At 39.5% G+C, this 13,698-nt stretch overlaps 1 protein-coding gene and 1 long non-coding RNA gene across 6 annotated transcripts in view; one reads left to right on the forward strand and one right to left on the reverse strand.

Moving 5' to 3' along the window:
- LOC123498392 overlaps nucleotides 1-13,698 on the reverse strand; it is a 55,761-nt gene that overhangs the window by 6,628 nt on the left and 35,435 nt on the right. The window lies entirely within an intron of this gene.
- Nucleotides 1-13,698, forward strand: part of LOC123498391 (zinc finger protein rotund-like) — a 538,442-nt gene that overhangs the window by 6,076 nt on the left and 518,668 nt on the right. For 3 of the 5 annotated variants that reach the window (XM_045245489.1, XM_045245493.1, XM_045245492.1), the window contains exons 1-2: nucleotides 5,036-5,666; nucleotides 11,936-12,535. In XM_045245489.1, coding sequence (XP_045101424.1) covers nucleotides 12,350-12,535 — 186 coding nt within the window. In that variant the 5' untranslated portion in view covers nucleotides 5,036-5,666; nucleotides 11,936-12,349. Of the gene's footprint in view, nucleotides 1-5,035; nucleotides 5,667-11,935; nucleotides 12,536-13,698 lie in introns of those variants that run through there. The other 2 variants (XM_045245494.1, XM_045245490.1) reach the window with 2 other exon arrangements.

Below are 13,698 nucleotides of genomic sequence, written 5' to 3' on the forward strand. Positions count from 1 at the left end.
TGGAAGATAACTGAAAATGCGGAAAATGAAGACTCACTGGACACGCTTATGATTTGCTTCAGTGTCATTAACACCACCAAGATGTGACTGGCCGAATCATTGAATTCCCAGATTAGTGATGCACGAACACTTGAAACATTGAAATTGTGTTAGTGGAGGTGGTGATGGTGGTGTTGAGGGGCACGCGTGTAGCAGTGGCATGTTATGGTGTAGTGTGGAGCAGTTGAAGCTGTGATGTTGATAGCTTTGGTACGTTGGCTGTTGCAGTGGAGTGGTCAAGGTGATGGTGGTGATGTCATGACAAAAACTCCCCACGTTCAAAAGTGGTCTAGGCGTCTGCGACACCATCCGCTAATCCCTTGTCTGGTACTCGCCATTTTTTATCAGCTAACTTGGAAACCTCTCTCTGATCGCGTCATGTCGCCCTTTGAGGCATTTACGGACATACCAGTCACAAACCAACTTGAAGAGCAACTTTTGCCCCACGTAGGACCTGACCTTGAGGGAAAGGACAGCCCCTTGACCTTCCTCATGGCGTGACGATCATTCTTTTTTATTTCATTTTATTATTTTTTTTTGAGCATTCACTTTGGAATGGCGAATGTATTTCATAATTTGATATTTGTAACGCTGAAAACTGAGGATTTATCTTTGTGTAACGATTAAGACTATGATGTGCAGGACCTGCAATTTATCTCTCTCTCTCTCTCTCTCTCTCTCTCTCTCTCTCTCTCTCTCTCTCTCTCTCTCTCTCTCTCTCTCTCTCTCTCTCTATCTATCTATCTATCTATCTATCTATCTATATATATATATATATATATATATATATATATATATATATATATATATATATATATATATATATATATATATATATATATATATATATATATATATATATATATATATATATATATATATATATATATATATATATATATATATATATATATATATATATATATATATATATATATATATATATATATATATATATATTGAAGGATAGACTGATAGATATTTTTTTATGTTATGGCCTATAGCGCCTGTAGGCATACTTGAAGAGTATATGTGGGAAGCGCTCTTCAGCTTCCGCCCATTAATGACGCAGGCAATTTTATTTATAGTGGTACCTATATTAGGCTCTATATCACCACCCAAGTTCGTCTTTGGTGTAACCACCTGGGTATCATGGTGACATGTAGGCAACTTTAAACTCCTCGACAAATGGCATAGCTTCAAAGTGTTAAGTGGTGGGATTTGAACATAAGCGTGGACGTCTGCCTGATCCCACGCTCACCACCTTATCCACCACTTAGATTGATAAATATTAGGGACATATAAACACACACACACACACACACACACACACACACACACACACACACACACACACACACACACACACACACACACACACACACACATATTTTTCTGAAGGGTTTTATTGTTAGTCCTTTTTTTTTTGCATTGCATCCACTCTGAACTGAGACGTAGGAATCCTTGGGCCTTAGAGGATGCCAGTAATCTGTGAGGGGAAGCAAGCTCTCATTTCAAGATGCTTGGCGGTTTTCGGTGAGTGTTCGTCGGTGCTTATCTCATTCCGGGAAACCTTGTAAAGTGGCTTGTTTCTATTGATGTATCTTTTCAGCTGATATATATATATATATATATATATATATATATATATATATATATATATATATATATATATATATATATATATATATATATATATATATATATATATATATATATATATATATATATATATATATATATATATATATATATCTCTCTCTCTCTCTCTCTCTCTCTATATATATATATATATATATATATATATATATATATATATATATATATATATATATATATATATATATATATATATATATATATATATATATATATATATATATATATATATATATATATATATATATATATATATATATATATATATATATATATATATATATATATATATATATATATATATATATATATATATATATATATATATATTCATATATGTATATATGTATATATATTTCTGACCCCACCAACGTTTAAGGTTGTGCCTTTCTCCCCACGATTTTTAGCGTAACCTTGACGCGCTGGTCAAGGAACGGAAACTAGGATTGGAGATTTGCCTGCCAGACCGTGAAGGCGTATCGCCTGAAAAAGCTTATCTTCAGTCATTTATCAATGTAAAACCAAAACTTAATCGACTGCCACTGCTTGGTTGTTATTACGTAACCTTGTCAAAAGATGTGGCACAGCACTTACGCCACCCGGTACAAGCCATGCCGCGGCAGATTGAGTTGCTTGAGCTCTGTTATCCCAAATTCACCCTAAAATTGATAACTGCTGAAATTCATCGAAAACGGAAAACAGGAGAATTTATGTGGAAAACTCAGAATGTTTCTTTGGAATTAAGATGTATCTCAGTTTGGACAGAATGTATCTTTTGAATCAGGTAGTAAACTGAACAGTGGTACGTGGTAATGATTCTTGTCTTGATTTCTATTGGTATCACACACACTATATGTGTGTGTGTGTGTGTGTGTGTGTGTGTGTGTGTGTGTGTGTGTGTGTGTGTGTGTGTGTGTGTGTGTGTGTGTGTGTGTGTGTGTGTGTGTGTGTGTGTGAGAGAGAGAGAGAGAGAGAGAGAGAGAGAGAGAGAGAGAGAGAGAGAGACATGTTTCCATGTTTCCTTTTGTGAGTGAAAGAATGAGGGGAGAGTGGATGAGTCAGGAGTCCGAGGAGTGCAACAAAAACTAGAGATTCACGCACGGCGCAAGGCAGAGGAGAATCTTCTTAATGTTCTTAAACCAAAGCTAAAGATGCAATCGTTTGCATCTATACATTCTTACATACTATGAGAGAAAGAGAGAGAGAGAGAGAGAGAGAGAGAGAGAGAGAGAGAGAGAGAGAGAGAGTAGAAAAAGTCTGCAGAGATAATTGCCTCTTGTTTCTTAGAACTCCACTGTTGTAATGATATAATTTTACTTTTTATACTTTGTAATGAAATTTGGACTTCGAAATATTTGCCCGAGAGGAAACTTTTTTATTTTCTTTAAAAATGAATGATAATAGTAATAATAATAATAATGATAATAATAATAATAATAATAATAATAATAATAATAATAATAATAATAATAATAATAATAATAATAATGATAATAGTAATAATAATATTAATAAAGATAATAATAATGAAAATAAAAATGATAATAATAATGATAGTAATAATAATAATAATAATAATAATAATAATAATAATAATAATAATAATAATAATAATGATAATAATAAAAATAATAATCATAATAATAATAATAATAATAATAATAATAATAATAATAATAATAATATTGATAATAGTAATGAAATGCTGAGCTCAGCATATTGGAGCTAAGTATTTATTGTTTAGCTGTAATAAAATGATTTTGTAGCTGTAAGTATCTTTTAAGAATGCTGAGGTATGGAGACTGGTGGTAAATGAAGTCGTATTTATGTGAATATTGCTTGCCTGAAACGGGACGGGGGTAGTGGGGCACCCGTTGGCGCGCGCGCGCGCACACACACACACACACACACACACACACACACACACACACACACACACACACACACACACACACACACACACACACACACACTGACTTAGCAGCTTAATTGCGTAAAATAGTGCAGAGCTTGGGCTGTTGTTTCGCTGCCTTATTCTGCTACTGAAGCCTGCCTTGCGTTGAACACATTGACACGAAGTGAAGGAAATATGAATTCACATCTCTTAAAACATAGTGGATTCGGAGCTGGCCTTTTTAATGGAAGATGTAGGAGTAGACCCACTGCCTTCTCGCTGGTGACTGGTACTGAGGCAGGCCGATCCTTAGTCACCACAATGTTCTCTTGTAGCTATTGTTATAAAAATTTAAAATGGTAAGAATGTGTTTGTCTTAGTTATGCTGGACGTTTTCTTTTTTGGCTGTAATGGGCCTATAAAGTATGCTCGTACCGACCCCATCCTTAGTTTTCGTGTCTTTTAGACGACAGAGAAATTGACGCCTCGAATCATAATGGAAAATTGACATAATTATCTGCAAAAAATCAGAGCTGACGGGTTTAAAAATTACTGTAAATGAGGCAAAATAACGGATGTGGGGAGGGGCGTCGCCTTGCCATGCTCCATCACGCCCCGCTCGTCCTTTCCCTGCTGCCAATCGCCGCCTTGGTAATCAGTGTCCTCTGCCTGATCTACTAACACTTCCGTCCCTGGGAAGTGTTTTACCTGAAAAAAAAAAATACAAATAGAATGTTTTACTGCGGCTTCAAAGGGCCACGGTAGGGCTTCTGGCGGAGCGCCCCGGAGCTGGAGGATGCCACTAACCTGAATGGTGAAGGGCCATCCTTTTGTGCACATTTTTTAACATGTAAATTTTTTGTGCGACACATTGTGTGTGGCTGTGGTGTCATAATGAAATGGTACAAGTGGTAGATATCAAACTCTTTCACATTTAATCGTTTCTGATGTCATAACTTTCGGATTGGGTTTATTCAAATAAGTGAGTGTTGCTCGATGACAGTCGTAGGCGTAGTGTGGATATATAACGAAAAGTGGGGTGTAAGTTAAGCTTGTGATGTGTAGTTGTAAGCTGAAAGTCTTTCTGAAAGGATTTATGTGAAGTCCAGCAGAATAGAAGCGATACAACATAGTCAAGGTGTTCAGGTAAGCCACTCAATCACCACAACTTAGTATGATTGTCCGTTGCGGAATGAAAGCAGCATCTGTTTCAGAGGAAAATTGCTGCAAACCTTTTGTCTTACTGTCGCTGATCGTTCTGACATTCAGTTTTACTGTGTCATAACTCGAAACATAGTGGGAAAGCAATGTGATGTGTCTCAGCTGCAACACGAGGGCAGTGTTGCAGTGTTGTTGGCGGCATGGCGTGGAGCGTGTGGGGTGACGGGGTAATTGATTAGCGTGGCGGGCGGCGAGGGATGGCGGGGCAGCAACTCACTCTCGCCTGGGCGGCCCTACTGTCAACACGGAGCTCCTCTGGCCCTCCGATCGACGCTCCCGCCGCCACCTGCCCTTCTCTTTCTCCCCTACCACAGCCGCGCGCGTTCGACCCAGTCTTCTCTTTTCCTGTGTCTGGACTGAGCACAGACTAGTGGTCGAGGTGGGGTAGTTGTTATAGTACCTGTGCACGCGCGTTGCCACGAATGAGTGTCAGTAACGAGGTCCCGGCACGTGCCCCGATTATCCCCCCCTTCCTCCATCCCCTTCCTCTTCTCTCTCCACTGACACCCATCGGCCCTTTAATTTTCCCCAGGTACCCGACGCTCTGCTACTTGAGACTGTATAACACTGGTGACTGTGTTGGTCTGGCACGTGTGCAAGTGATTGACTTGTGTGTAAGGAATGGTCATTGACGTCTTTGTGGTCATTCCTGGCGTCTCCTCACAAATCTCCGAGTGACTCACGTTCTGAAGGAGCATCAAGAGTGTTCAAACAGCGTCGCTGTGCTCGATCAAGAAAATAGTTCAGTCTGCCCTCAAACACCACGTGAGGCACTGTTACTGATCCCGCCCACATCTCCAACGGCCTCCACTGCGCTCTCTGTCACCTGTCTGCTGCCACCTGTAACATACAAGTAAGTCGCTATAAAGGAGTGTGATATTAACTCCGTATCTTATTCTCTTAGCAGTTTTGTGTAACTATTGGATGGAATAAAGATAATGATATAGCTTAGTAAGTAAAGAGCGTAGTTGAAAACAGCTGTGTGAATGTTTATATGAATAAGGTGGATTTTATTTATTTATTTATTTTTTTATCATTCGTCTCCGAGGGAGAATGGGAAAGTGAATCGGTTGGGGGTGAGATGTCTTGAAAGCGGAGGTGTCAGGCTCCGTGTATCTGTCTCAGTCATATCACAGGTGTGCCTGGATCCTTGTTATTTGTTAATCGATGTTTAAATTCTCGATGAACTTGTCGATTGGTTTTATTTCCTATAAGAGACATGATGCTGCAGTTTCTTTGCTCATTTCCTTTTCATTGATTTTCAGTCTTGTGTATAATTTCGTTTTATTATAAAGAAGCATACCATTGTATTACCATTGTATATAAATAACACTTTGAAATCCACATAAATAATTGCCTTTGAATACACTAGATTTATTGTATAAGGACATTGTTCATCTTCATATTTCATTTTAGCTATTCTCTCACTCACTTCACACAGTCTGCAGCCTTTAGTGATAACGGTGAGGCAAAGGTACAAGTCCATGTCAAATGATATTATCACTTAAAAAATATTAGTCCATGGCCATTTGTGTAATATTTCTGTGGATTTTTTGCCGTATATCTTTGACACACACACACACACACACACACACACACACACACACACACACACACACACACACACACACACACACACACACACACACACACACACACACACACACACACACACACACACACACACACACACACACACACACACACACACACACACACACACACACACACACACACACACACACACACACACACACACACACACACATACACATATATATATATATATATATATATATATATATATATATATATATATATATATATATATATATATATATATATATATATATATATATATATATATATATATATATATGTTCTAACTTTATTTTCTTGATACTTGAGCCATTAAAAGATAAATGCCATACGACGACGAGAACGAAGAGGTGGAGCTTTCCTTAAAATATCAAGGTTTGCTGTGGCATTCAGCGGCGGTCTGACACGCTGTTGAGTTTATTGCAGTCTTCCTTGATGGCACTTAGTGAGGTTAGATAATTGACTACGAATTGTATTGTCCAGAATACTGTGTAAAAGTTCGGCTGGGACAAGAATGCTCTTATATAACTATTATTTGCTGAATATTATGCTTATGATCATGCAAGAAATGTATCCAAATCTTTCACTTGTAGGAAAGGAAATCCAAGATAATGACATAGCTAGACTAACAAGATGAAACAGGAAAATGTTTCTCTTTCTAGAGGATGAAAATTGCATGAAATACCCAGTCTGTGCACCTGTCTGGAGTGTGGCGATGCCACAGTGCACTGCAGTCCTGTACTCCGCGAAAGATTTGCCTTGTTTTCCTGGCGTGCAATGCTTGATGTATTGTAGGTTTCTAGAAAATGATTCTTTTCCTTAATTTCATTGTAGAACAAATCTGAAAATCTTTCAGATTCGCTGAAATTCCCGCAATTTTTTCTCATTCTTTATTTATCTATTCATCTATTTATCTAAGGTGGAGGTGACATGTCTCCTTGATGGCGTGTGATGGTGCAGCAGGAAATAGATAAAGCGAGGGAGTTTTAAACCATTTAGTATCATGTAGAAATTACAAAAAAAAAAAAAACGCGTTTCATTAAAAAGCGCAGCTCTTTTCTCACCCATCTGGGGATGTCTTCTCATACCTTGAGAATTTATTAGATGTGAGTGGTGTGACACAGAACTGGAGGGCAGTAATGCATCGAATTCCTTATGTGGCACAGTCGGGATTTGGTCTCCTTCAGAATAAAGGAAAGGCTAATGTTCCCATAGTGATCAACTTTTTCCTAGTTTTCTATGCTTGGTCACATTTGATCAGTTATGACAGAGTGTAGTGATGGGACGGGCACGGCTGGAGTGTCGCATATTCAGCTGTGAGTCCCTGCTTTTTTTTTTTTTTTATAACGATCAGGTTTATAATGCTGAAGGTTCAGCATCTGTTATCCTTTGGCAATATTTATGTGAGACGCTGTGCTGAGAGCAAATCATACCTTCCTATGATTAAAGCTTCTATATTTATTGTTTTCGTTTCTCTGGATATTCGGAGTTGACTGTACCGGCATTGATTGAGTTCTGTAAAAGTGATCGCTTTGAAATTATTTGTAATTTTTACAATATACTGACGACGCAATAGAGTGATTTTTTTATGAATAGACAATGGTTACAATCACAATATTTGACAAAAAATTATGTACTTAACTTTTTAATTTTGAGTGATTATTGTCATAAGGAACTGGTTTCCCAAGTGGAGGATGAGTGTTCCTCGGTGAACGGGAGTCTTGGACCTAAGAAACTACCTTCGTCCTTTCTTGTATGTTTTAATAGACAAATTGCAAGACGATTATTATTCCCGTTTATTTCTTCAACGTAATTTTTTTAAGTAGACTTTCTAGACGCTACATCGGAACACTGTGATCAGAGCAAGACTCCAAGGGATCGCCTGTGAGTGGAATGACTTGCAATGGCTGTCTTTCAGAAATTATGAGCTGGTACCTGGATAAAAAAGTAAGAAATGTGGAATCTCCGGTGAGTTGGGTCACTGACCGGCATTAGAAAAAAATGTATATGGAACATTAAATGAAAGAGTGGAGGTGTGCGCATGTAAAAAAGGTTATAATGACCTGCTGCGTAAAATACCACTTACAGTGAAGTAGATAAGAGAGGCAAGTAAACGTGAATGAGCGGGGCAAAATTAATTCAATCAGTCAAATAAAACTCAAGACTAGAGAGAACATTTACAAACGGAGAAAAACACATGCTCAGGGAGAGTGAAGTGATCAGCAAGGCGGTAGTTCTCTGAGGTGGAATGAGCTGAACAGGGCAGAGTAGCAAGAGGGAAGTGGCTGCAGGCGGAGGGAGGATGGGCGTGGCCGGATCGAGGGAAGCCAGGAACTTAGGTTACTCTCCAGCTCGACTGACGTGTTCTACCTCGTCAGGGAACCCATACAAAGCCTCCACTTGGCCCGTCACTCAGTCCTTCCACATACTTTTTTATCTTGTGACGTTAGCAACTCGTTTTCCGCGTGTATTCATCCACTGACTTCTGTTGGTTTTAGATAAGAATAGAGGATAAAGGAAGTATATAAGTAAATAAAAAGAATAAATGAAGTCTGTATAGGTTTTATTGAGACAACTAAATTTTAAGTTAGATAATTACTATATCTTTACCCAACAATTGTGAAATATCTACGTAAATATCTAATACCGAGGGGTAGTCTTTACTTAAGACTGGAAAATAACACAGAATGACAACAACACTCAGGCTCTTCGCTTCTTTGTAGTTAAATATTTACTTAATTTTTAGTGAGGTACACATAAAAGCCACTATATTTATCCAGTACTAATGAAGCATTTACATCTCTAATACTGAGAGACATTCTGTAGCACGGAAAAACAACAATATTTTGAGTCTTGACGTTTTCAGAGACACCAGAGAGAGAGAGAGAGAGAGAGAGAGAGAGAGAGAGAGAGAGAGAGAGAGAGGATGGAGGGGGTGCAGTGCGTGGCCTCACAGTATCATTCTCTCCCCATTAAAACTTTTCAGAGTGGGGCATCTGATTCCTGCACAGCTCTCTCCCCCAAGGCCGATAAAGCGATTTTCGTGGCGCGATAACATCTGAAGAAGGAGGAGGGCTGGTTAGGGATAGGTTAGTGAGGAGGAAAATGAACTGCACGGTAGAAATAAAGTGTAGAATTAAGTACATAGAAAAAAAAGGAGAGATAATGGTGGGGATACGGCGTTGTAGTCATCAGCTTGTTCTAATCTAGTCAAAAGTAACAGCTTCATTAGTCAGGGAGAATTAGGTGTGGAGGGGAAAAATAAAATACAGAAATGGATTGAAGTGAAAAGTGAAAGATTACTAGATTAAGAGACGAGACGGGGGAGATAGATAAGCACGTAATACACTCAACCAAATCAAAGTTACGGATAAGTATAAATGATAAAAGAAACGCGTGGCAACAAAATGACAAATATACGGTAGCAGATCATCTATGCGAAGCGTGAATATAAAATTAACACCACGTAGAAGATGAACCTTGGATGTTCTTCAACGTTCGCAGTATAACTGAGATTATTTTATTTTGTCAGACCTCTCTTTTTTCCAATCAGTTTTTCTTTTACCTAAAGGCGAAAACACCACACCTCGAAACTGAGAGACGCATTTCGAAACACGAGCTCGTCGCATCACTTAGTTAATTGGATTCTCGTCTGAAGTGATATTAATTTGTATCCAAGCTTGTGCCGTCGACAGGAGGATTAGAGAAAATGGAACAGGAGATGATTGGAGTTTACAATCCCGATTCGTGGTGGCGAAGCGTCAACAGCCAGGGAGAGAGAGTGAGAGAGGAAGAGAGTGGGAGATGAAGGGATAGAGAACAAGAGGGGGAGAGACTCACTGAAAAGTCTACTTCCTGAAAAATAGACTGGCGTATCTGATCACCACTTTTTACCTGTTCATTTGTGGATGCGTGTGCGTGTGTGGATGGTTGTGTTAGTTCGTTCGTGTGTGTGTGTGTGTGTGTGTGTGTGTGTATGTAGGGAAGGATGCATTTATTGGACTCTCTGTTCATAATCTAATTAAGTTCGTGCATCTATCATCTTTCATCTTTCATCTCGGCGCGTTGCGTGAAAGGGGAAGAATAAGTTTCCCCTAAGTGTTAATGATTCCTCTCTCTTTCCATCCCCCTGATCGTTCCCCGTCTTTCTTCCCTCCTCCCATCCTCTGTCTTCCCTCTTCCTCTCTCTCCCTCTCCCTCTCTCCCCCTCTCTCTCTCTCTCTCCCTCTCTCCCTCTGTATCTCCGCTGCTCCTCCCTTTCCAGCTCACATTCGAACCAGTCACGGAAAGCGGCGATCAGCACCTTTGCTTCATCACCACATAATTAATAACCAAACCCAAACAGCTCCTCATCCCTCCCCCAGCTCGTTCTCTTCCCGCCCACTTCACCCTCATCCTCATTTCCTATAACACACGTTCGTCTATTTTTTCTTAGTTTTTCTTTCCCTCGAATTTTTTTTTTTTAGTACAATTATTCCATCCCGATAATATTTATCTTTTAGATTGATCTTTTTTTTGTTTACTACAGATTAATTAAAGAGACTCTTTTGTTCATTGTGTTTAAGAGTAAGTCACTTTTTAAGTCATGAAAGTAACCGAAATTGGAAAAAAAAAAGCGGCAAACTTGGTAAATCTTAGATGTGCATGATACAGGAATTAGGAGCGCGAGTAAAAGGGATGAGATGAAACAGTAAGATTAATGAAACGGGATAACTAGCGGTGTGTAGGGATAAGAAAGTTGATTTTCATTATTACTTAACAAAAAGAATACAGCGTGTGATGTCAGACGGTAAGGGGATAATGAAAGGCTGGGGTCAGTTGATGCGATTATGGACAAGTGATGATGTGATGAAAGGCAGCACGGACTATAAATGCACGGGCGTGTCGGAACAGTTGGAAATGCGGGAAAAGTGACAGTGCAAGAGATAAGTTTATGTGAGATCACAAGAAAAGAAAGAAGTACTCGATGCCAGCATTCCTTCTCTTTCATGCTTGCCGAAGCCACGAGTCTCGTGATAAACTGGTGTCTGGGCCACCTAGAGTCGTGAAATGTTGACTTTATGGTGAGTTTCAGGGAGATATGAGGTGCTTCCTAAATGCACCACCACAAAATATTTCCCCATCCGCTAGGTAAAAGTGTACTGTAAAAGAAATATTTATGGCGACGGTAAAGAATGAATTGTAACGTTGTTTATCAGAATCTCATCTATTTTTTTGGTGAGGAAAAAACGTATTGCGTAGTTGCTTCGATATATTTCTTAAGAGAAACACAATTTTAGTTTGAGGAAAGCAGATATATCACTATGCTATTTGGTTTTACAAATACATGTTTTTCTCTCGGCGGGACGCGGCGTGGGCCTTGTTGGCAAGGCAAGGAAGGTCATCAGACCTGTGGAGGCGACGACGCGTCCCAAGCTACATTTAATCGAACGTTGCTTGTCACCGACCGTCAGGTTTATTTTTTAGTAAGCGAGCTTTGCAGCATTAACAGATAATTGATACTTTTTTTTCATATTGTTTCAGGTGGCGGTGAACGATAGGAGAGCGACACACAGCCAGCGGCGCCGCATCTACCGCAGCTGCCGCTCTTGGTGTTCCTGCTGACGGCGACACTCAACTGTGAACGTCCGTGGCGCCAACTGGATCCCAGACTCCAGTGCTCCGTCTGGCGCATCACCTTCAGACTCATCCGAAAAAGAAGTGGAGTAAAAAAAGCTTTTGGTGTCCAGACAGTCCAGTGAGCGCGTCCGTGAGGCGGTAGTGACCGAGCAGTTTGAGATGGAGAACAGGACTTGACGTGCCTGTGTTCTTGTTGAACGTGACGTTGACTCGCAGTCGTCAAGACTTACCGGTTACTTGTGTCTTGTGTGAGTGCTTAGTGTTAGTTGTGTCGCCGTGTTTGTAACTCTGTAAGTGTTAACTCTGTAATCAGCCACAATGTATCCGTGGTACCGCGACAACATTAGTAACATTGGAAATATAGGAAACATTGGAAACATCGGAAACATTGGACAGTTCTGTGGCCAACCTGGGACCGGAATCAAAACGGAGAATGGCTATTCAGACTGCATGTTGGGCTTCGACCAGTACACGAACACCCAGAACATCAACAACATCAATAAGGTTAGTCAGTTTTCATCCTTATCTTTTTACCATGTCCCTGATAACCATTGTGTATCTGGATTCTTATGGTGCATCACTTCATTAGTAGTTTGATTTTCTTCGGCGGTGGTACTTTCATCCGAGCATGAAGCAGAATCAATTTCCTTCTCAACACGTAGTTTGATATGATAGCCGGGCAAACAATATGATTATATAATTATTAAAACTGTCTTCTTTGTCACCTGAAACGTTCTTAGCTTCACAAGATATGACTTCCTTAACCCACAAATATCGTTACAATCACTATCAAGATCAAATTTAAAATTATCGGCGCGCTGTGACAAAGGAAAGGGATCTATTCCTGATGAGTAATATGCACAGTTAGAAATGCATCCCTTACAACGCGGTATTGAACTATCAGTACGATATTGATTCACGTGGTGTCACTGAGCTGCTGTAGCAACACTCGGCAGAACGCTCCGATACTCTTATTTTAGCGCCGTTAGTAAGCGTACTTTATTTCGCTCTCCCAAAATACATCATCAGATTGTATTCCAAGTATCTTAAATGATGCAGTGAAGACGCTACTAAGAAATAAAAATGCGGCAATTGTTAGCTTGCCGCGTGTTAGAGAAATGGCCGCTAATACCAAGCCGTATGCTCATCGGCATTAATAATTCTTTATTTTTGTGATCAAGGGAGGTTTGTATGACACTGACGCACTGGAAAGCTGTCAAGAGTTCGCTGGTAGCAACATGGACCCATGGATCATAAACACATCTTGCGCCAGGCGCGTGCACAACTGGAGGGAGTCATGCAGTAACATGCAGTCTTCCACCGCCGAACAACGAAACCAACATTAGTTAAGTGGTGTGAAGAACCAAACCATGATGTTGCAGCGTCTTAAATTGATAGTCAGTTATTCAGGATACTGATCAGTTCAGGCCGTCACACATTCCTGTCTCATAAGTACTAATCATCCCACAACTTTTTCAGACTCGTATGTCTTTAGTACATCGCGGCATTTTGATAAGCTGTGATTATCTGCTTTTTTTCCTTCATGAAAAAAAAAAAAAATTCTACTTTAGAGAAAAATTAAGCAAAATCGAATAAAAGAAAGTCCAGGGTCGCGCAAATTCTCAAAGATACCAGCGACATTTTCCTACGGCCATTGTTCGTGCATA

The sequence above is a fragment of the Portunus trituberculatus genome, chromosome 48 (assembly GCF_017591435.1).
Source record: "Portunus trituberculatus isolate SZX2019 chromosome 48, ASM1759143v1, whole genome shotgun sequence".
Lineage (NCBI taxonomy): Eukaryota > Metazoa > Arthropoda > Malacostraca > Decapoda > Portunidae > Portunus > Portunus trituberculatus.